We start from the raw sequence: 24,531 nt of genomic DNA on the forward strand, positions 1-24,531 counted from the left end.
ATGTGTGTTTTTTTTAAATCAGGTAAATTGGTCTGATCTTTCAGTCACAACAGTAACAAAAACCCACCAAGAACTACAGGAATTTCTACTGAAGGTAAAAGTATAGATTTTATTGTTAAAATGATTTTTACATAACATACAGAATCCAAAAACCTCAATATCAAAACAAACAGCAGGAAAGTTAAAACACGTATGTAAATGTTTTAGAGAAGTCTCCATGAATATTAGCTGTAGTAAATACCATGTTATTCTAAACGTAAGTTTTTTTGTTTTTGTTTTTTACTTTACGTTACCAATATAAGCAAATAATGAAGGGTTTTCCCCATTTTAAAGAAATGGAACCTTGTTCCTACTTCCTTGCCGAGATGTGTATTGTTGGTGGCTGCTTGTAAGAGTACTTCCTATGAAAGAGCACGTCTGCAAAATGAGATGAGGCTTGTTTGCGTTTGCTAGTGGTTCTCAGACCTAACAGCTGTTCAGCTCCCTTGGTGGACTTCCTTAAATGTATTTCCATTTGTTCCTCCTTTGAGTTCCAGGTCCTTCTCTACTCCTCACAATGATAGAATCTCCAAAGTATGGAGAATAAGGGATAATGGAAACATCTTGCGGACTTGGCAGAGGTGAAGAGGACCGGCTCATTTTGTTCAAACTCTTGTCTGTTTCTTTTATACCAATATTATTTCATTGAAAAGTGTGTGGGTAGAAATAAATATTGAAAGAAGGGAATAGGTGTAACTGGTTAACCAATAAAATACTATTTTTCAGTAAGCAAATATTTTAAAATTTATTGTTTATAGGAAGATAAAATAGAAAGTCCAGAAACAGGAAATATTCCCAACTTAATTACTAACTTTTAGGTAAAGGTGTATTGTTATTGCACCAGTAACATCTGGAATTTTCAGGACAGTACTGGGATTTAAGTTGTCTGTTTGTCACCATAAAGATATTCTTTGAGAGCGTGTGGGTTTCTCTTCATTCTGAAAGCTAAGAGGCTATTGTCACCAGCTTGCAGAGCTTTGCGTAGCATGGTGGGTGCTGGCTGCGTGGCCCACAGTTTCATGTGCTGTCACAGTATTAGTTCCAGTGGGTGAGACACCCAGGGATGACATGAACATTTCCATTTTCCTGTGGCTTATTTTAAACCAACTCTTGGGTAAGAGCTGAGAACTCCTTCACCCACTTCAACTAGTGACCTAACTGCATGTAAAGCTGGGAGGATATGGGGGTCATTCATTTACAGTCGCCAGAGGCCATATGCATGTGACATGTTAGCTTCAGGAAACGTGGGGAGGAAGGAGAGAGTGGTGGGAGGGAGAGCGGATGTGTGAGCATCCAAAGGGCCAAGTGGCTCCCGGCTGATGAGCCCCTTGAGGAATAAGGAAGGGCTGCCCCGCCCACTCCCACACATGCGCTTTTAAACCCTCTTCTGCTTATTTGTGACTTTTCTCTCTTGATAAAATAAATTTATCAAAGTTTAAGGGCAAGTAACCAGGAGCAGGCTTATTTGGGTTAGAGAGCAACGCGCTTCATTTCCCTTCCTTCTGTTGCCCTTTCCCTGACAGAATCTGAGGCCGGAGGGTGGGTTGCAGTGGGCAGAGCGCTCAGGCTGAAATGCCCTGCACTGTGGAGTCCGACATGGTGTGTCCAGCACTGCCACCTGGCCAGGCCGAGTACTTAATGAGTTGGGGTCCTACCTACCTGTCCCCCTTGCTGAGAGAGTTAAACGAGAGCACATGACCGACCCCCCACTTGGGGCCTGGCATCTGGGCAGTTTCTCCCACTGGGTTTCCCTAAGCTTCAGTTGTCTTGACAGATTTCATTTTAGTCACATAATTTCTCTAAAAGTTTAAGTGCTTTAAAATATTACAGCCCCAAATAAATAATTCACTCTTCAGAATCATGGTATTTAATGATCTCCCCCTGCTTAGTCAACATTTGAATATAGTATTTTCCTAAAATAGGACAAATACCTTATCAAGTTATATGAAATAATCGGCACCATTGTATACTTTTAGAAACTAATTGCCTATTATAAAATACACTTTCAAGTTTACCATATTTTTTTGTTGCTTTACCTTCCTTTTAAATCATCTCTAAAAGTTGAGAGCAAAAAACTGTTCTTTTGATAACCGGTGCATTCTAACTTTTGTAGCTGCTATTTAACTGCACTTGTAGTTTGCTGTAATGTGAGGGTGAGTTTGAGGTGGTTGCTTTCAGGTCCCTTCCCCACAGAAATGCAGTCTCTGATCTCCACACCCTCCTAGCTCCCTTCGCCTGCTACTTCTTAGCTGCATCTGATGCCTTGTCTGTTGTTTCTTGTGACCAGAATGGAAGCTCCATGGACGCAGGGTTTTGTTCCTCCTTTCAAGGCTGTATCCACAGGGCCTGATAACAGTACCTAGGACAGAAGTGGAGTTTGAGTATTTGTTCACTGAAGGAATGAAGAGGAGTTACAAAAACTAAATTGTGGTGAGGTTTTGTAGGTGGTTGTCCATTAGGCCTCCGTGTTTTTAAACAAAAGGTTGCAATTGCGAGATATAAATACCTTCCCGCACTCTGAGCTTGTGCCACGGCTGAGCTGGGGCTCCAGAGGGGGGAGGATGGCTGTGCTGGAACGGAGAGAGAGGTGAGAAAATCCAAGAGCGACTAAAATAGAAGAGACGTGATTTAGAGCTGTATTTTTAGCAAATATGCCTTCCTCTAGGACTGGAAAATAGTCTCTGGAAATTAAAGATGAAAACACTTGCAAGGAATAGTTTGAGATACTGCTGCCTGCACATCTGCACTCTGCCCGGTCATACGGGCAGTCAGTCATTGACTCGGCTAAAGGAGTTACGTCCTCCCACCTTCCTGTGTTTGGAAGAGCCACCAGCCATTCGGTAGTGGAAATAGACTTCTCCATGAAGCTGGTTTTCTTGGCTGGTACAGGTATTCAGGAGAAATGGTGTTTAAAATATGGGGCTAATGTGTGCTAGTGTCCTAAATCTATATTAAAATGATAATATCAAAATGTAAATACTGAAATGAATAGTCGTTTCTTTGTTTGGAAAATGTGTAGATCAGAAGCTGTTTCTCCCTGTGAGTAGGCAGAGCACGTGATTTCCACGGTGGGGGTGTGGAATGCCAGCAGAGCCTTCAACCGCACCAGGTTAATAGAACCAGGAAGAGTTTCATTCTCACATAACATCTTGATTCCATAGGGTCACTATGCCTAAAATTAGTAATACTTTTGCTACTTTCATTAGATTTTCCATTTCTGAATTATTCACTCAAGGACTCTTTGTCAAAAGAATATTTACTTTGGGTTCTCCAATTAAAGATAATATATATAAACAGTTTGTATAAATTATTATATTCCTGGAGCTCCTTAGATACTGTGTTAATGGTTCCACTCTTAATTTTAGTGAGTGCCAGTAATTCAGGAGTTAATTGCAAAGACTAGTTATCAAAAGTCAAATTTAAATAACTTTTAAAAAGTGTTGGCTAAGATGTGGAGAAAAAGGAACCCTCGTGCATTATTGATAGGACTGCAAATTGGTGCGTCACTGTCACTATGGAAAACGTACGGAGGTTCTTCAAAAAATTAGAAATAGAACTACTTTATGATCCAGCAGTTCCACTCCTGGGTGTTTATCTGAAGAAATCCAAAACACTAATTCGAAAAGATATATGCACCCCTATGTTCACTGCAGCACTATTTTTAGTAGCCAAGATATGGAAGCCACCTAAATGCCCATCAGTAGACGATGGGATAAAGAAGAGGTGGTACATATATATAACGGAATATTACTCAGCCATAAAAAATGAAATCTTACCATTTGCGACAACATGGATGGATCTAGAGGGTATTATCCTAAGTAAAATAAGTCAGACAGAGAGACAAATACCATATCATCTCACTTATGTGTGGAATCTAAAAAACAAAATAAAAACAAAACTCAAATTTAAAACTTTGAATTCTTGAAATACTTGGAAAGTTAGTTTTATAAAGAATTAATTTATTAGGAGTTTTTAAAAGTAAACTGGTTAATAAAGTGACTTAAAATTCTGTTTTTAATGTTAAAATTTTCTTGGCCAAGTGATGATTTTTTTGTGGTTTCTTGTACATTGCTTTGAGGGTAGTACACCTCCATCACATGGAGGAAAAGGTTACTAAACCTTCAGTTAGTGTGTGTGTGTGTGTGTGTATGTGTGTGTGATATATAAGTCAGATTAAGAGTTTCCAGCGCGTCTTTCACATCCACTTGTTTATTTGGTGTGGAGCCCTGGAGTCTGGCCTTGCCTGAGGGGGCACGTAGTAGTAACTATAAAGGCAGAGACAACCCCTGTCGGATGACTGAGGATAAAAATACTGGCTCTGCTACGTGAACTGTTCCCTTTAACTAGAGAACCTTGGTGTGGGTGTTCACTGGAGTGTGGCGTGTGGGACTTCAGAGTGTGAGCTAAGTGCAGGCGTGGCCCAGAAGCACACTGAGCGCTGCCAGGCCCCTGGCACCTCCGGGGAGCCCTGAGGTTGCCCAGAAGGCAGGCGACACTGTCCTAGTGGAAACGTGTGTGCTGCTCCCGTGGGGTCCTGTGTTGTGAAGATTTAGAAAAGGAGCTGCTTTTGGATGATGACTGAGCAGGAGGCATTGAGCTTCCGTTTATGCCTCTGGTTTGTAACCTATTTACAGTAAGGGAGAAACTTAACACTGGCCGTGCTGTTTTCTTTTCTAGCTTCCAAAGGAATTGTCTTTAGAGACTTTTGACAAGACCATCCTAAGAGCCCTGAATCAGGGTTCGCTGAAAAGGGAGGAACGCCGGCATCACGACCTGGAGCCCATCCTCAGGTAACAGCTCACCTGACAACTGCCACAGCGGTGTCACACACAGACTGGGTCACGGGCTGTTGGGAAGACTTAGAAGGGAGCCCAAGGGACATCACAGAGATTCTTTCTCTGGGGTACTTTTTAAGTAGACTTGTTATCCGTGTGTTGGTTTAGGTCTAGGCTCACAGTAAGACACCAGGCTAATCTGTCATTGTACTCTTCACCTCCATGAAATCAAAAGTGATTGTTGCTAAAATATGCAAATAGTCGGTGAAACCTTATTTTACTCCATTAAGTATTTATTGAAAGAGAACCTTGTACAAGAGCATGAAGTTGGAGATTTTGTTTTGTTTTGTGTAAGTTGTCAGCAAAGAAGGTTAGGCAGGGGGCGGGAAAGTGAGTTATTGGAAAAGGTGGGTGTAGGAGCGATGAGTGTTATATATGCTGCCAGGGGGGCACAAACCCTGTCTTGTGTTAGCTCCCAAAGCGCCCACGTGCCCCTAGAGAGAGGAAGTGATGAAGACAGAGGCGGGGGATCCTGGGTGGTGCAAGGATCCCCCACAGGTGTGGGTGTGACTGTAGGTAAACGCATCTGTTCCATGTGGGTAGTTGGGACCTCTTGCCCAATGGCTTGTATTGTTTCTGCCGTAAGAGATTTGCTTAAGAAGGGCTGGATTGAGGGTGGGGGTCAAATGTTTAAGAGTAGAAGGGATTTAAAATAGCTACATGAGGATGTGGGCCACCTGATAGAGGCAACCTAGTCAGCTGGACAAGGTTCGGAGTCTAGTTGAGAGTGAAAGTCAGTAAATTACAGTGGTGTCTGTCTGTCCTGCTGTGGGGATTTTTTTGTTCTTTAATATTTCCAGCACTTTAGGTTCAAATGTTAGGAAAGCGTACGGTCAGATTTGTCCTGCATAAGGACTTTATTGAATGTGACAGAAGGATAATGGGGCAAGGAAATCTAGAAAAGTGTGTTAAGTTTTTTAAAAATGATGGACAGTTAGAATCACAGTGAAAATAGATGAGTGATCGAGTGAACTGCGCTTGGAGAACAGGCGTCATGGGAATAATCAAGTAATAAAAGAACCAAGTTGAGATGAGAGCATGAAATGTCTGTGTCAGTGAGTTTTGAGGTGAAACACATGCTTATGATGTTAGAGGTTTGGAGTGCGGTTTAGGATGGTTGCCTCACCCCTCTCGGCTTCCCTTTAGAGGAAAGAAGTTAAGTAGTGGTGGCTGAGGAAACAAGGACTGTTTTACTGGAAACTTGCAGCTATTGATAAGTAAACACCACGTTGGAGCATATACGGCTTAGAGTCAGGGCGAAGTGAGGCTCTTCTCTGCCCTCTGGACAGACAGCCCACATTTGCAAGACAGACTGGGAGGGGGACGGAGAGAGCGCCGAGATGTGTATCACTTAATGTAGTGAGGGGCCGGTGCATATTCTCATGAGGAGGAGGGGTTGGGAAGAAGCAAGGAATGCTTGGCTCTTGAGGAAGAGAAGCAGAAATCTGGGAGGAGAGTGTTTTCATGCCAAGGTACAGGTTGTGACCATGGAAGTAAATGACTGAAATAAGGTAGGAGATGGAGGGAGTCACTGGGGAAAAGGCAGCCACGAAAGAGCCAAGAGTGTTCGGTGGTCCCCATTTGGCCTTTGAAGTCCCCCAGCACGATGGACGACTTGGGGTGGAGAAGACAGGGAGGCAGGAGCCAGCACTGAACGTGAGTGTGGACGAGTGACCGGAAGGTTGGTGCATGACCAGACCAGCATAAAGGAGCCTCCACCCTGGCAGCCTGCACGTGATCAGAGGGGTGATAAGTGCTTCCCCAGAACAGGCGTGAACAGGGAGTTCTAGTGTGGAAAAAGAAAAAACCAGAATGAACCCTGGAGTGAAGATACTGGTGCAAACTCGATTTTCGGTATATGTGTCGATCTAGAAATGTGGTTGTGAGTGTATACACGTTCCCTGGCTCTGTTCATTGAAAGGGTCTAGAAGCAGCCACATCCCCGTAGCAGTAGGTCTGGAGCTGGACTTGTAACCCCATTCCCCACTGAATGGAACTAGGGCTCTTCGGAGGAAAAGTTGATTGTGGGGCGGGCGCAGGAAAAGTACAAGATGAGCCTGTTGTACCCGAAAGCAAGGAAGTGCTCCAGGAATGATGTAACTTTGTCAGAGGGCACGCACGGCAGCCAGCTGGAAGGGGGTCCTACTAGTCAAATGTGGGGCAAACCGAGCATCAAAATTAATAATAGTAACATTGAGTAAAAGAGGAAACCATGAGTCCCATTTTTAAATAAGTAATAAATGAATAGATTGAAAATGTGAGGAATAGGGTATTTATATTATCAAAGTCCTCCTACAAAACATGCTTTTTATTTATAAAGAGAGGAACAGTAACTTGAAAGTGGAGAAGCCTGACAGATGCCACTTTAATCCCGGAAAGTGAACTTGAGGAGTGAGGGGTCGGTCACAGTCGCCACCACACAACAGGCTGCAGTGACAGAACACGGCCTCCATCCTGTGACGTGCCTGCCATGAGCTCTGATCACGAGGAAATGTCAGACAAACCCGGATTGGGACTATCCGACTCTCATGAGGCCATGGGAGTCAGGGAGGGCCGGGGGGCTATCCTGGACGGGTGCCTGTGGTGAAAAGACACTTCCGGGTCAGCCGGCAAAACTTCAGTGGGGTCTGAGGATAAGTTATCAGTATTAATGTCCTGATATTGATTATAGGAGAATGTCTTTCCATGTGTTGGGGCATCAGAGATAAGCTATTTATATGGTTCAGAAAAGAAAATCCTTGTTTCTGTATTTGCACCTTTTCTGTAAGTTTGAGGTTTTCCGGAGAAAATATTTCCACAAAGAGCCACTTTTAGAATTTAGAATTTATGGCCAAGACCATAAATTAGAGGTAAGTGTGTCTGACTCTTTGTTGTAGCTTTTAGGGGTCTCCTCAGCGATGACCAGAGTGTGTGTGTGTGTGTGTGTGTGTGTGTGTGTGTGTGTGTGTTACACTTGTTACTACAAAGGTGTTATTAAAGCTATTAGTGAAGAATGCCAAGGCAGGTATAATGTGAAAAGTCCTTAGTTTCTCTTTCTCCAAATCTGTTCACTAGAAGTAGCCTTTATTAGAAATCTTATGTAACTTTTTCATAAGTTTTCTGTGTGTATACACTCTTGAATTTATGTATTTATATATGTATTCCCTTTGTACAAATTGCACTATACACTTTTCTGCCACTTACTCTTTTCATTAAATATATTGGACATGGTAACATGTGAGTATTAATACATGTAAAAAGATTGCCACCCCTTTTTTTATTTTCTACATATTTCATTTTTAGTTCCATAATTAGTGTATTTTATAGACATTTTGGTTGTTCCTAAATATTTTCTTAGGTTGGTGCAAAAAGTAATTGCGGTTTTTGCATTTGTTTTTAACCTTTTAAACCACAATAAATTTTGCACCAACCTAATAAAATTACAACAACATTACGTATATGCCTCATAACACATTTGGATACATTGAGCTGTAAGAAATTTCTAGAATTGTAATTGGTCAAAAGTGATGCATTTTTTAACATGCAAGGTTTCCAAATTACTTCTGAGGGGGTAGCAATACTTTATACCCTGGAAAGCCTTGTGTTTGTATCTCCATGCCTCAGCAGACATGAAATACTCTCAGTTTCTTATCTTTGTCCATCTGAAAAAGGAAAACTATTTCGTATTAATCTGTTTGAGTGGCCATTTGCACTTGCCCATGAATGGCTTTTTCAGTCTTTTCCACTTTTTTTAATTAATGTTAGTGATTTATAAGAGTTATGTGTTATTTTAAAGAAAGGAATCCTATTTGTCATTTTTTGACCATGCAGATAGTTTAAAATTTTATGTACGTATTCTAGTCGGATTTATCAGTCTTTTATGGTTTCAGGGCTTTGTGTCCTCTTATGATTTCAGGGTTTTGTGTCCTGCTTGGAAAGGCTTTTTTCCCTCAAAAATTATATTTTTAAAATATTTTTTCTAATACTTCCCTTTTAAAAAAAATCTTTGATTCATTTGTATGGCTAGCCTGTGGTCTCAACACAGTTAATAAGATGTTAGAACACTTCATTCTCAGTTTGTGAATTTTAGATTAGTGTCATTATCATTTGTCGCTTAAATGTAGCAATTATAAAGCGGGGGGCAGGAAATGCAAGTGAGAAATAGGAAATGAGTTTATAAGTGAAGCAGGGATGGGCCGGTAAAGGACACACTGCATTGAGTTTCAAATACACTGTAAATTAGGAAAATGAACATGTGGCACTAAAATGTACATTTGGGGTTGGATGACTTGTCATGTCAGAATGTAATCCTGGATTTAGTTTATCAAGTAGTTTATAGCCACTCTGACTTTTTAATACAGGTGCAATGACCGTGTTGTGGTCATGCATCAGTGAGCCCTGACTTCTGTCTGTACTGCGTCTCAGTGGGTGCCCACAGTGGATTTGCAGTGGATGTGGAATTTGGGTGGGTTCTGGGCCATCTCTTGGGACTCAAGCCTTGACTTGAAGGTGTGCCTGCCTGTACGTGTGACCGACTGGTTTGTAAATGTAACTGGGTAGTAAGCTCCCCCACTGCCGTGGGATTTTAATACCCAGTTTTAGGTAATGTAGTCAGACCTGGAAATTTAGATTAGCTCCTTACCGCCTATCTCAATTTTTCTTCCATCTCTTCATTTCCTCTCTGTCTTCCTATTGAATATTTACGTACCAAGAAGCAGTTTTGCCTTGTTCAAAGGCAACTTTGGCCCATGAGGGTCATCTCTTGGTAAAGTATTTAATGATTTTATAATTAACCTGAATGATAGGTCAAAAACCTTAGGGAGACATTAAGAATTAAAATTTTAAATGAGCATTTAAAGTGTTCAAAAATAATGAAGGGGATTTGTATGTGGAGCAGCAGGTGACAGTTTTAACTTACCTATCCTATTTGAGTGTCATGACCTGGAATTCTTGGTGGTAGTTCCCCGTGAGGAAATTGAAGCTGAAAAACTAGATTATTTGTGTAGGGTGACTGAGCTTTTTAAGTGGTTGAGCCGCTGTTCAGATCCATGAGTAAACTTTCCATTAGACTGTGCTGTAACTATGGCCCCTTCTGTAGGGAAGAACTCTACTTGGAATCTTTGAATTACATTAATAAAATAGGAAGAGGCCTGGTTTTCAAAGATAACAGCTTAGGATCATGGTCCGATGCACTTTGAAGTGGATCATCAGTTAGTCATGCCTTAGGATGTATAGCGGTACGTGTAACTTACCTGACCACTGCGTCCCATAGTTTCCAGGACTCTTAGGATCCCAAACTCCCAGCCTCCTGTGCTCAGACTCCAGGGCGATGTTTTCATGGTATAGCCAAGTGATGACAAGTAACACCGATGAAGGAAGACGAAAGAAATTAATGTATAGTTCTGTTTCTGAGCAGAAAGGCAGCCATTGACTACTTGGGCATAAGGCTGAAATAATACATTTTACCTGAATTAACCTGACGCTTAAATTTGCTTTACAGTCTAAACTGAGACTCTTGTGGATTTATAGTACATGAAATTAACAAACCTCTTTTCTCTTTATATGCAGGCAGCTATTCTCAACTTCATCACAAGCTTTTCTACAGAGTCAGAAAGTACACAGCTTTTTTCAGTCCATATCATCAGACCCTCTACACGGCCTCAGTAAGCGTCCTCCTGCTCCCTCGGTGGAAAGCGGACATGTCTCCTGCTTGGATTTCTAGCTTTGCCGTGCCGCCTTGTATGGGGTAGTCGTTGTAGTTAGAGTCAAGAAATGGTGACTTACAATTAAGAAACATTTGTAATTTTAAGTGAATTTTACACTGCAGTTTTAAAGACAAGAATGTGTGAAAGCTAATGTCACAAGACAGACTGATTCCAAGGCAAGCGCCAAGTTTCTCCAACTTGTGGACATACTGGGTCCTCAGGTCATTGACAGATGTGCCGTACGGGCTGGGGGAGGCCACAGTGCGGGTGGCACGATGTGTGGCATACCTTACAATCTGCCGTTCCTCCTGTGCTCCTCTTCCAGTGACGAGCTCCACAGCCTCCCGGGCTGGAAACCTGGGCCTTAGTGTTTTTACTTTGCCTCTTTCTATGCAGTCATTTAAAAGCCAAGCCACTGCAAAGGCCGTCTTCCTTGGTACCCCTCCTTACCAGTCCTCCTGTTGTCAGTGAGGCTTTTCTTTGATGCAGACTATACAACGTCTCCCTCTTCTCAGATTCTCCTTTCTCCCCCACTCTCACCTGCCCCGGGATTATCTCAGGGGTCATTTGGTAATCTCCTTTTCAAAACCTTAAAAGTTTGGTATGAAGCTCAAGTTACTCCTTCCTTCTCATAAACCTTCTTATCTCTCAAGCTCTCGGGGCTCGAAGGCTGGGCGTTCACTCAGTACCCCCTGCCATTTCCTGTCCTAGTGTCTTCCCTTATTCTGCACCTGAACTTAATGTACTTCCTTTTGTCATAGCCTGTTAAAATCACACCTGGTTTAAGACCCAGCTGAAATATCACCTCATGAAGATTTCCTCTTTTTTCTTGTGTTTTTCTTGTGTTCCTATACTTTGGTTTTGCATTTTTGTTTTAGCATTCATCACAGTCTGTCTTGCGTTTAGTTTTATACACACTAAGCTGCCTTTTTTAACAAATATTTTGCCAGTATATTGATATGTGCATTAGGAGAATTTCTGCTAACTTTCATCAAGTGCAACCACTATGGCAAGCAACTAAGTATTTTTATCTTCTTTTAAAAAAGTCATTTTCCAGTAATTTAAAAGGGAAAGAAAATGTATATTTTCTCAATTTGACTTTGGAGAAAAAAAGGTTAAGAAAATAACATGATTGGATATTATAACATATGGGTCAAAGTTTTCTAATTGTGTGTGTGTGTGTGTGTATACCGGGGGTGCCAAGAAAATGTATACACATTTTAAGAGATGTTATCTATGTAGCAGTAGTTCGCTGTAATCAGAAGTGCTTGGACGCTGATGGGAACCACTTTGAGCACCTCTTGTAATTGCAGAAGTCAAACGTGACCATATACTGAGTATTACAGTTTTAATACATTTTTTTCTTTTGTTAAAATATGTATACATTTTTTTGTCACCCTCTTTATATGCCTTAAACATTTTAAACAGATGTGCAGCATTAGAATTAATGACCATTCACTGCTAGTTGACTCAGACAAGATGAACAAACTCCATCGTTAAATTTACAGCTGAGTAGTGGCAATAGCTTTTTCAAAAGAATCCTGATCATTCTAGAGCTGTATAGATTTAACAATCAGTGCTTTCTGCTTAAACCAGCGTAAGTACTTTTTATTGAGTACCTATAAATAGCATCTATTTAGTTCTAAAAAGACATTGGAACACAGTTAAACTTTTAATTCAGATGTTAATAGGCTGCCTAGGAAAACTCACTCAAGTGAGTGGTACATATATAAATGACAGAAAACTCATCTTGAGACTTGGCAGTATTTAAATTACATGAGCAATGAATGCTAAAGAGGCTGGTAGATTTTAAGATATCAAATTGTTGTGAAATTAACGTATGTATTAAAAATACATGTTTTGCGATGATGGGAAATCTGGTCAGGACGTCCATGCTATTTCACCAAAGAACACGTTGTTAATGTTCATTTGCACTTACTCTTTTGAAAAATGACAGCTCCACCTTCTCTACCGCGTTCCCCTCTCCCCTCCCCCTCACCCCCAATCTGGGATAGAGAGCAATATTCCATATCCTGACAACAGAGAAAACAAATGTTCAACTCCTAAATGACAGAAAATGAGCACCACTGGAATGCCACTGGTCTGAATTTTAAGGGAGAAATAAGCCAGTGCTGCAGTGTATTCCACGGTCAGTGCTGGCCCACAGCTTACGTGTCCTTCCCTGGTCTGTAACAGAAGAGCAGAAGCTGCGTGGACACCGAGTCGTTTGTAGCAGTTTGACATTACCACGACGTTGTTGTTCTAGTTTATAAAAGTAACAGTCCACAACAAATTACAAAATTTAAAAAGCCTTACAATACTACCGATGTTTGAGAAGCACTAATCCAATCCATCTCCATGATGGGACCTGACAGATGTGAAGCAACTTGCTTGCTCCAGTCCTGTGGGTTTTTTTTGACGGGAGAGCTGCTGCATGAACCAGGGTCCCCACTCCCAGCCCAGTGTTTCGTGCTATGTCTTCTTGCTTTCTTAAGGTCCTATCTAGTAGAAGTGTTCTCTTTGCCACTAACTCGCCACTCTCATCTTCCTTGGAAGAAAAATAATCATTATATTTGTTTTCTTTGTCTCTATTATAATTTTCCTAAAAAGTTAATAGTATTCAATACTTCCTTCAGATAACTTGCAATCCTCTCTGAAGACTTCCAAGATACTAGAACACTTAAAAGAAGACAGCTCAGAAGCTTCAAGTCAAGAAGAAGGTAAATGTTGGTTCCCTGGAATAAGTCATTTTGTCAGGTATGGGCACAGAGATAGGCAAACAGACCATTAGAGCAGATTAAGGAGACGAGACACAGACGTGTTGGAACTTGGACTATGACAGGTGGCATCATTACACGTAAGTGGGGAAAGAATGGACTATGCAATAAGTGGGGTTGGCTGGCTTTCCAACTGAAAAAAGAATTATATAATTAATCCCTACTTACATCATGCACAAAAATTTCGAGTGACAAATTATATGTAACATATAAACTTAATGTATGTGTGAAATACAAAACTTCAGCTTTTAAATGTTAATAATCTGGGACAAGAAGGCTTTCTTGGCAAGGCAGAGCATGACCACAGTGGAGCTCTTTCTAATCTAAATCACAGCTTAACATGTGACGACAAACCAGAAAGCTAGAAGACATTTGCAGGATATGGTTATGGAGAAAGATTCTTCTAAAACTCAATGAGAAAATCAGTCCAATTGGCAATATTTGCAAAAGATAGGCAATTCATAGAAGAAGAAACTTGAATAGCCATTAAACAGTGTTCAACCTCACCAGTAGTAGTCTGGAAAATACAAATTAAAAACATCATTTCACACTCATCAGATTGGCAAAACATTTTCAGTCTGACATTATCAGATATATAAAGTAATGGAAACTCTCATCTACTGCCGATGGGAATATAAATTGGCACAACTACTTTGGACAGAAAGTTGACACTGTGTAATGAAGTTGGAGGTAATTAATTTTATGCTACTGCTCAGCAATTCTACTTCTATGAAAATTGTTGTCATGTGCTCGGGGGACCATTGTGTATAATAGCAAATACGTGGACATTACCCCAATGCTTTAAATGTTAATGAAGTTATAAATAAATTGTAGCATATTCATACTAGGTGGCAATTAAAATAATATTTATAGTATATTCAAACATGCAATACCACTGTGTATGTTTGTGAATACAAATATGGGTAGTTAAAATAAAAACGTGCACTGGAATATTTCAACTAGTTAATCTCTGTAGAGGAGGGAGTTGAATGGAGGAAGGCCTTCACTTGCCTTTGTGATAGTTTGTTAATAAAAAGACACAGATATCTCGGAGGTGGGTATATGGGTGTTTGTTATATTACTATATATCTTTTGTTTTAAATATTTGAGACACTTTATTTTTTTCATGGTTAAAAAAAGAGCCTGAAACTGAATGTTTTAGTATTTCAGTGGCATACTTGTAGTAAACTTTCATAGTTTTGGACAAAATTGATTTGCCATTAGGTGGAACACATTTGAGAGGCTGTTTAAGAACATTCCATCATTTGTGTCCTTTGAAAAATTGTTTCTTGAAGGAGTTTTCTGTGGAAAACGCTGCACGCAGTCTATGGACACTGTTATGGTCACATAAATGAGTTGCATCATCCTTTTGGAATTTTGCAGCAGCATTTAGTGTTATAAATTGTTTTTTTTTTTTTTTTCTGTATTGTAGATGTGTTACAGCACACCATAATCCACAAGAAACATACTGGGAAAAGTCCCATTGTGAAGTAAGTATCTAATTCCTAAAACATAAATGTCTTTGTGCATTTTTAAATCAGTGTCACAGATACTTTAATTACTGATATATACTTGGCTATATTTCTGCCATTTTACTATTTGGTTGTTATTTGTCCTATATTTTCTGTTTCCTTTTCTTGCTTTTGGGTGGCTTTTTTATTCTGTTTTTCTCTTCTGTTAGCCTTGATAGTTAGGCATTGTTTTTTGATTTTTCTGGTGGTTACCCTAGAGATTATATTGTACATCTTTGACTTATTAAGGTGTGATCTTAGTTGTGCTTGTACCACTTCCCAAGTGAGAACCTTCCCTGTAATTTTACTTACCTCCTCCCAACTTACAAGTTACAGCTGTTATTATTTTAATTCTCTCTGTATTTTAAACCTCATGAAACTTTTCTTTTATTAATTTACAACTGATCGTTCTGTTGTTCTTCCTTCTTTCCTGTGTGTCTGGGCATCCACCTGTGATCGTTTTTCCATCCAACTGAAGAACACTCGAGTATTTCCATAGTCACATCTGCCAGTGATGAGTTCACTTTGTTTTTATCTGAAAAAAATATTTATTTTGCCTGCGTTTTTTGAAAGACATTTTTGCTGGATATAGGATTCCAGGTTGGCAGTTATTTTCTGTTCTTTGAAACTATACAGGCATACTTTGTTTTGTTGCTCTTCCCTTAATTGCACTTTGTAGATGTTGTGTTTTTGTTTTGTTTGTTTTTTTAACAAATTAAAGGTAAGACCCTCCACCAGCAAAAAGATTGTGATGTGCTAAAGGCTCAGATGGTGGTTAGCATTTTTTAGCAAGAAAGTATTTTTAAATTAAGGCACGTTCATTGTTTTTTAAGACATAATGCTATTATTACACACTTCATAGCCTATGGTAACCCTAACTTTCAGATGCACTGGGAAACCAAAAAATTTGTGTGACTCACTTTATTGCATTATTCACTTTATTGCATTATTCACTTTATTGCTGTGGTCTGGAACCGAACACGAAACATCTCCGAGGTCTGCCTGTAGTGTCACTGTCTTCTAGTCTAATGCCTTTGGTCCCTTGCATCATATCCTCTCAGCCCAGCTCTGTATGTGACTTGATGTGATTTGCAGCAGAAATGTGACGGCTTGTGGCAAGCCCATGCCATGAGACTTTCCACCTTCTGCCCCAGGGCCCTTGCTGATTTTATGGGGCCTGCTTGTACAAGTTAATTTGCCCACAGTCGCTCCTCAACTAATGGGGACACTCCAGCTTCCTGTCCTTCGGGTAGATAATTCTGGGAGATCCCAACCAATTTGAGCGTCTGTTACTTATGGTGGCACCCTCAGTGATGGACCCTCACATGGGTTATTTTTATCCCCCCTCTCCTATTTCATTCTCCCCACTTCTTGCTTCTGCTTCCTGGGTTCACCTCCCAAATCAAATGTCATCCCAGGTTCTGCTTTTAAGGGGAACTCAATCTTAAGACAGCTGGCATCCATTGTTTTAATCTTATAGTTCTTTGGAAGTTAATGTGATTTTTTTTCTAACTCCTATTTCTTTTTAAGATTTTCTCATTGTCTGGTTTTCAGCAGTTTTCCTACAGTAGCTTTCTTTGAATGAATTCTGCTTCATGAGTCTGCTGCTTTGCATTTTTCATATTTTTCCTCAGTCCTCGTCTGTTTTCTTCTGACCAGATTTCCTCTTCACTGATTTTTTCATCTGTTTCTATTCATTGAGTTCTTAATTTCAGTTTGTTTTACAGTTCTAGAACTTAAATTGGTGTTTTTTAAAAATATTTTTTGGTATTTTTCCAAAATTCTCAATCTTCTTGTAGTCATTGACCATATTAAGCACTATTATTTTAAAATTATGTACAATAACTTCATTCTCTGGATTCCCTTTGAATCTGCTTCTGTTGTCTGTTTCTTTTTCTGTTACCCTGTATCTTCACATGCCTTAGATGTACACAGTGCTTAGTCAGCCGTTCTCTCAAGATTGGGGTTATAATTATAACCCAGCTGTAAGTGGTGCAGGATGATCATTGCATGGAATATAAAGACAGAATGTGCATTGGTTATCTATCTTTTTAGAGAAAGGTACTAATTGTTAACTAGATAAGGTAGCTGTGTACTGATTTAGTCTTATGGTATACTTGTGTTTTCCTGAGAGCTATCACTGAGCAGTCTGTAAAAATACACGGAAGAAAGAGTTACTGTAGCTTCTTCATGACATGGTATATAGTAGGTTAGATTATTGAGAACAGATTTTCACACTTGTGTAAACTTGGCTTTTGACAGCACTGTTGGTACGAGTTGCCCTCCGTTGGATGGGCTCACCATGCAGTATTCTGAACAGAATGGAATCGTGGATTGGAGGAAGCCGAGCTGCCCCGCCGTGCAGCGCCCGGAGCACTGTGGGGCCTTAGCGGACCAGGTATTCCGGGGTTTAGTTTTGTCTTCATGTCACATTGTAAAGCATTGCTACTCGGTAAGCCATGAGTTCTGTCAGGTAGTGTATCTGGTAAGAAGAACTGAAGGAATGTTAAAGTGTGAGACTTTAAACTTAATGGGTTTATATGACCTGAGCTCTTCTTAAACCTGAAAAGGTATATTTAGATTTGCTTTTATTACTCAAAAAATTAGTACATTTTAGTGTGACGCCTAATGTATTTATTCTAACTAGGAATACATCAAATTGTTACGCCAGATTTTTGCTTTGGAAAGAATTATTCATCTTTCACTCACCTACATTGTTACGGGTGATGTGAATTTTGGAACTGACCTTCCCTCATGAATAATTGGGCCAATTTACTAACACTTCTGAATATAATTAGGACATACTTGCTGTTTTAGGCGTTGGTGTAATCAGAAAACAGAGTGTTCTCACATGTGTTTAGGTAATTTGGCACCACTGGCACAGGGCGAATGCTTACTGGTACGGCTATGAGAGAACCGCCTTCTCCCTAGGAAATGGATTTCTCAACCTGATTTTGATTTCTGGCCAACACTCCGATCCAAACATTAACCTTTACTGGAATGTATTTTTATGGACTCTAAAGCATTGAAGCATATTTTGAGAAATTGAATGTTATCTTAGCGATACTTACTTAATGGCTTATTTTCAAAATCCATTGTTTATACTTTTTCTCCCTCCACTTCAGTGACTGCACCTTTTCTTCTTAGAGTTGACAAAATTGTGTATTGCAGTTTTACCAACCTGAACTTTAAGAGAATACTGGTAAAACTGCAGTAAATACCAGTTACTTGATTGTGTTTTATTTTGTGGTCAGAAGAAAGAATACAGGTCCATTTTATAATAAAAGCAAATTGCAGGCCTTTGCGCCTTTGAGCCGCAGCCTCTCAAGCCTCTTCCCTGTGCTCGGTCTGCTCCTAATTCTCTGGAGTGTACTCTCTTCTAATAAACTTCTCTTTCACCATTTCAAAAAAAAAAGGCAAATTACAAAGTAGATAAATTTTTCGTGATTTATATTGTCAGAGAATATAAAAATTTTATTGGTTCAGGTAGGTAACTTCAAAAATAGGTTGAAAATCAAAATGTATTAGAATATACAACTGAGCCTGTATTAATATCTGATATCAGAATAATAGGACACTTCCATGAGTATGGTTTAGCGTTAGTCTAATTTCTTTTTTATTTTCACTAGAATTCAACTGAAAAACGAAGCTTATCTTCAATAAACAAGAAGAAAGGAAAGCCACAAATTGAAAAGTAGGTTCAATTTAATGTCAGTAATGCAAATTGGGGTGGGGGGAGAAAGGCAACATCTGCGTTTGATTATGGGCTTGTTTAGTTTATGTAGTATAGGTAGTATTTTTCCATTAGTTTTCTTTATATTTTTATTTCTGTGCTTTACTTTTTTAGTTCAAAGTAATCAATATATGCAGGTGATAAAAATAAAGCTATTGTCAAATATTATATTCAGTTTGGAGAGGCACAACTCTCAGAACTAAATCTTGCTTTTAGATTATACCTAACTGAAATTTTTTTTTAATTATAAATTTTTGAGGGGAATTTTAGTAATACTAGTGTACTTAATGTATTCCCTAGAGAACCTTAAAAAATGTTGGTAACTTGTGTACTTTTGGTTTAGGGAGAAAATTAAGAAAACTGACAACAGATTGAATAGTAGAATAAATGGTATTAGACTCTCCACTCCTCAGCGTGCCCAGGGTGTTTCTGTGAAAGGTAAGAACATTTGTTTTTCTTTCACATACCCATCACCTAAATATATTTAGCATGGTATCTATTATAGTAGGTATTGAGCTATTGGGTCGGATCCTGATATTACCGTTTTATCATGCATGGATGTGAACAGCAACTTCTGAATTAAACAATTCTAGGACATATGATTCAATGATGGAGGTAAGCATTCCCTTTGCTGCAGTTATACTGACCCACATTTGCCTTCCTCTGGTACCAGCAGTCTCCTCACTTGTTTCCTTCTCGAGCCAATGCCTCCTCCAAAGGGGAGGTCTAGAGGACCAGGGAGATCTTCTCCAGCCTCATGGAAGCCTGGACCAATTCTTCTGGAAGGTTGTTGACTTTTTCATGTTTTAATGACTGTGTTCTCTGGAGTTTTATGGGGCTTTAGAGGAATTCAGACTCTCAGATTTTTGTGGTACTAGATTTGTATGGTTTCCTTTTCTTCACCATTTTTTTAAGGTCCCTTTATTTTTTGGTGGAAGGTTTTGTATTCATTTAACTGAGAGATGTCCCTTTTGTGGGTTCATTGATAGCTTTTCTGTGTTATGTTGACCTTTACTATTAATGGTAAAGATTAAAAAAGTATAAAAGCCCACAGACCTCTAGGGAATGCTTTGTTCACTTGGGCACCCAACACGTGTTGATCCCACAAATAAGGATTTTTAAAATTTAGATTTTATTCAAATGTTAGTACATTCAGTTCTGATGCAACATAAATAACCGGGATATGTTTTTAAGGGTGTATTTTTACACTCGATATTTGTATAGAGAGATTGAATATTTATAAAGGAAACATGGTTAATTTTGACTCGAAAGTCATCAGGCCAACTCAGAATTAAAATACTGAGCTGTCTTTGGGGGGGAAATGACACGGGGAAAAAAAAGCCATGTTGTTTATGAGTGTATTGTAACACTTAGCTCTTTGAGGTTTCCTGTGGTGATGGCAGCTAAAAGAAGGAAAAAGCTAAAGTAAGGCAGAAAGGTCTTTGTCAGTGGATGACTGGAAATAGCTTCTGCCGGGTCTCCCTGTGTCTGTTCTTACCTCCTTCTAGTTCATTTTCTGCCACCATGTTTGTCTTCCAAAACACGTACTAAATCTGGTCACTCTCCAGTTGACATGCCTGTCAAATACACACATCCCCCCTCACATGGTCACTCTGTCTCCGGTCTCTCCCATAATTTGGGAATTACTGCTCACCAAAGAAGTTTGTTCTTTCCTTTTTAGCTTCATATTTTCAGAGAAGTCCATGGACTTTGATGTCAGACAGATACGTGTTTGAATCTTATCCTCCACCAGTTGCTTAAATGTGTGGCCTCCCTGAGGCCTTAGTTTTCTCCTTTGTGAAACAAGAATAATACCTAACTCAACCAGATGGTAAGAATTAAATGTGATTAACATATGAAAGTGTTTACCTACTACTGAGCATATAGGTATTCAATAATGTAGTTCTTTTCACCATTCTAAGTAGCAGAAAACATGCGCTGTGCACTATAAAGGTTAATTAAGAAGTTTTTAATAACATCTCAAGCTCCAAATCCTCTATTTTCAAATATTATGAAAGTACAACCTCAGGATTTTGATTAAGTAAATCTTACTGTATTTTATCCTCTACATATGTCACTGATTCATATATATTTACACATATAGGGCATGATTATAAATGAAATATACTTTGTACAACTGGTGTCATTGATATTAAATATAGCTCAGATGTTTGCTGACTCCAACTTTTTTTGTGTTTTGTTTTTAAACTTATTAAGTGTTTTTTTCCAGAACCCATCAGCTCCAAGTCAAGTAGTTGTTTCAATCTAGTTGTGGAGGGCGCAGCTCACAGTGGCCCATGTGGGGAGCAAACCAGCATACCTTGTTAAGAGCATCACGTTCTAACTGAACTAACAGGCCACCCCTTGCTGACTCCAAATTAAGAAAAATCCCTTTTATTTGTTAATTTCTCTTTAAAATATTAAGGTGTCAAGAAGGAATCACCTTTAGCATTCAGTAAACTCAAGAGATATTTAAGATTTCTACGAAAAAATCACGCATATCGTAAAATGTACATACTATATTGAAGCTGAAGTCATTGGGTCCTTCTGATTCGTAGGTTGTCCAGATCTTTAAATAACTCAAGTCTAGTTTAAGATAAGTATTTATTTTTAATTTAAAAATTTAACTTCCATTTTGAGTAATAACATATTCAGTAGTTCAAAATTCTAAATGAACAAAAAGGAATAAAATCACTCCCTCACTGCCTCCCTCCATGTTGTGTCCTCCCAAAAAGCAGGCAGTGTAGTTCGTCCTCTGTATTCTTTGCAGTGTACTTGCTTTAAATCCTCAGGCTTTAAATCTCTCTGCTAACGAGATGTAAGCTTTACCTCGTCTACATTTAAGAACTCTGTTCCAGTGCATCACGCAGTCTGCAGTCGCTGATTGTGGCATCTCTCAATTTCTTTTAAAAGATTACAGTGATTTAAAGTCTCCAACTGCCTTTCATTATGGTTCTGATGTATCTAAACAGTCACGTCTAAATAACTTCTATTTGTTCATAAATACTAATAACCAGGACTTTTATTGTTAGAAGAGTGGCTAATGTTGTAAGTTTTTGCTTTTTGTTGTCTCGCATGATCTTTTACCCTTTGAGACATGATAACAAATAAAAAAGTTTACATCTCTATTTAAAATGGAGATTTGTGGGCAATTTGTGGAATATCCTTTGGCATATCCTCACCTTCACACCTTCTAACTCTAGATTATCACGTAATTTCTGATTATAAAAATTTCAAAGACTACACAATTCTGAAGGACCTTCTGGATCACCAAAAAGAGTAAATTATGTTTAGTATAGATTTGTATTTATGTATTCAGTTCTTTGAAAACGGCAAATTAATATATGATAATGTGATTAGAATATTTACTAGCTGTATAATCTAAAGAAAGTCATTTTTTAAATTGTGTCATTTTGAGAAATAGCTGCTTTTTTTGGTGTTAGCATATTCTGTAATTTACTCTCTGAAGTTTCAAAGACTCCACTGAGTGAACAAATCTCGGCTCACCAACCCCATGGTTCCCTTTTAGCTCATCATTTCTGGTTTGAGACTATCATGTTGAATCTTTGATTCTCTTAATCCGTGAATTTTTCATTTTGTTATATGCTAAATGAAATATTTATGTGCAGAATTTCCATATGTGCCACAGTTTTTTAGTTTTCATTAGTCCAATTAAATTCCAGGCTGTTTGGCCATTATGGCACATTAGATTGTCTTCAGATAGCCATTGGTGTTGGCTGGCATCCATTTCCTTAGTCACATTGTGAGTAGTAATTCAACACCTATTGTGTATAAGTATATTCCAGGTTACTGTTCAGTACATTCATTACCTACCCAGGTAACTCCTCAGCTACTTAGAGCTTCTTGAGATTTTGTTCAGTTTTTCCTTGGCAGTTTGGTATTTTATTACTCAATAGGAATTAGCAACATTTAATAACTTTATTCTTATTTAATATCCATTCACTATTTGAATGGCTGGGCTTGGCTAGGTCATCTTTAACAATCTAACAGTTACAAATTTATTCCCTTTAAATGACACAGATTAGTCAACTAACTTGTACATCGCAAACTACATCTTTTCTCTAACACATACTTGTCCAAGTGATTAGTAGTTACTACCTTTTATCGGTTCCACCAGGTTGCCATGGAAATGATTCATTCATCTATAGTTCTTAAGATTCCTCTGGAATCCTTTATGGGGGCATTTTTATACGCTAAACTATATACACAAAGGAAGTTGAATGCTTGCTGCAAGGCAGAAACTATGTTAGCTGCTGGGTTTGCAGAAGTACATAGGATGATACCCTAAGGGCCAGTGCAGGAATGTCTGACACTAGGTCTACCAGTGATCTCTCCTCTGTACTCGGAACACATGTGGCCAATGATCATAACAGGTTCCCACTTCGCCCCCAACCCCACCTCAGTGTCACCTGGCTTCCAGCAGAACTGAAGAAGCCACGCAGCCCACTGGATGGGATTTCACTCTTCTTGAGTACTCAGGCGTAGTCGTTTTAACTGAATAGGCATTTTTGGCAGTCACTTCTATTCTTTAGGTCTTTGAAAGAATGAATCTCCAACAAGTTCTGAGTTGTTAAAATAGCTAGACTTAGAAAGTGGCTCAACATGCTGCTACTGGACTGATTCTACAAAGAACCTTAACTCAGATTTTTAAAAGTCAATGAGATTGACTTATTCCTCTGCCTTTGTTTTAAGAATGTATTTATCAAATATTTCCAATAAAATTGTGATTTAATAATGAATTTTTACCTAGGTCAAGGACCAGCTTTTTAGGTGATTATAGGAAAACGGGAAAAACGTAAATTATAGCTGTCACTAATTTGTAATGGTTCAATTCACAAATTAACTACTTGACATCATTTTTTTAAAAATAGAATTGTTATTTTTAGATGCGAATTTGGACATTGGATCTGGACACGACACATACGGAGAAACATCTTCAGAGAGTTACAGTTCTCCGTCTAGCCCACGGCATGATGGAAGAGAAAGTTTTGAAAGTGAAGAAGAAAAAGACAGAGGTGTGTTCTTTGGAAGGGACACGGGGTGGTGGAGGGAAATGTGTGCTGTCTCTTAAAATCAGTCAAACATAAGTAATTTTATGTTCTTATGTCATTATTGATTTTAAATTTAATTGGTATAAAAGGTGTCATGTAGACTATTGACTTAGCAGGTCTAGCATTATTGACCTGCTTTTTAAAAACTTATTTCACTGTATATGAAATTAAGTAGAAGGCAGCCATAAGAAAAAGTAGAGTTAGTGTAGAAAGATTGAAAATTTGTATGTTGTTAGAGGCACATATAGTTATAATTTTTATGTCTTCCTGATGGATTGACCCTTTTATTTATATAAAATATCCTTTGCCTCTAATAACAATTTTTATCTTAAAGAAATTTTACAGTAATAAAATAGTAATTAAAGAATTACTCTTTTATCTGATAGTAATATAGCCACTCTAGATCTCTTTTGGGTGTTGTTTGTAAAGTACCTCTTTTTCCATCCTTTTACTTTAATCCTATTTGTGTCTTTGAATCTGAAGTGTGTCTCTTAATGATAGCATATAGTTAGATTATGTTTTTAGCCGTTCTGCCCATCTCTGTCATTTGATTGGAGTGTTTAATCTATTTACTGTGGTTTTTGATAAGGTAGTATTTACATCTGCCATTTTGCTATTTGTTTTTGTATGTATTTTATCTTCAATTACTCCTTAAACAGAGGCTCAGGGTCAGCCAGAAGTGAGAGTTTGGGACCTCCTCAGGTCTTTCCTGGGCATGCGTACAGCTCTACACATGAGGGTAGCCTTCTAGATTTTCAGGAATGTATCGAAGTTTTTCAAAGCTCCCTGTGGACATGTCATTCTCCAGTTTTTCCTTTTAAGTTTTTTGATCAGCCTCTTGTTAGCCCCAACAGGTAATGCTGCCTCAGGCAGCCAAGGT

General features: G+C 38.8%; 1 protein-coding gene across 4 annotated transcripts in view; it reads left to right on the forward strand.

The window, feature by feature from the left end:
* The window catches only part of ZCCHC2 (zinc finger CCHC-type containing 2), a 55,534-nt gene that overhangs the window by 21,066 nt on the left and 9,937 nt on the right, over positions 1-24,531 (forward strand). For 2 of the 4 annotated variants that reach the window (XM_033087132.1, XM_033087131.1), the window contains exons 4-12: positions 23-94; positions 4,717-4,829; positions 10,422-10,516; positions 13,195-13,278; positions 14,768-14,825; positions 17,109-17,244; positions 18,476-18,540; positions 18,923-19,017; positions 23,472-23,615. In XM_033087132.1, the coding sequence (XP_032943023.1) occupies positions 23-94; positions 4,717-4,829; positions 10,422-10,516; positions 13,195-13,278; positions 14,768-14,825; positions 17,109-17,244; positions 18,476-18,540; positions 18,923-19,017; positions 23,472-23,615 (862 nt within the window). The remainder of the gene's footprint in view (positions 1-22; positions 95-4,716; positions 4,830-10,421; positions 10,517-13,194; positions 13,279-14,767; positions 14,826-17,108; positions 17,245-18,475; positions 18,541-18,922; positions 19,018-23,471; positions 23,616-24,531) is intronic. The other 2 variants (XM_033087130.1, XM_033087133.1) reach the window with 2 other exon arrangements.

Source organism: Rhinolophus ferrumequinum, chromosome 19 (assembly GCF_004115265.2).
Source record: "Rhinolophus ferrumequinum isolate MPI-CBG mRhiFer1 chromosome 19, mRhiFer1_v1.p, whole genome shotgun sequence".
Taxonomy (NCBI): Eukaryota; Metazoa; Chordata; class Mammalia; order Chiroptera; family Rhinolophidae; genus Rhinolophus; species Rhinolophus ferrumequinum.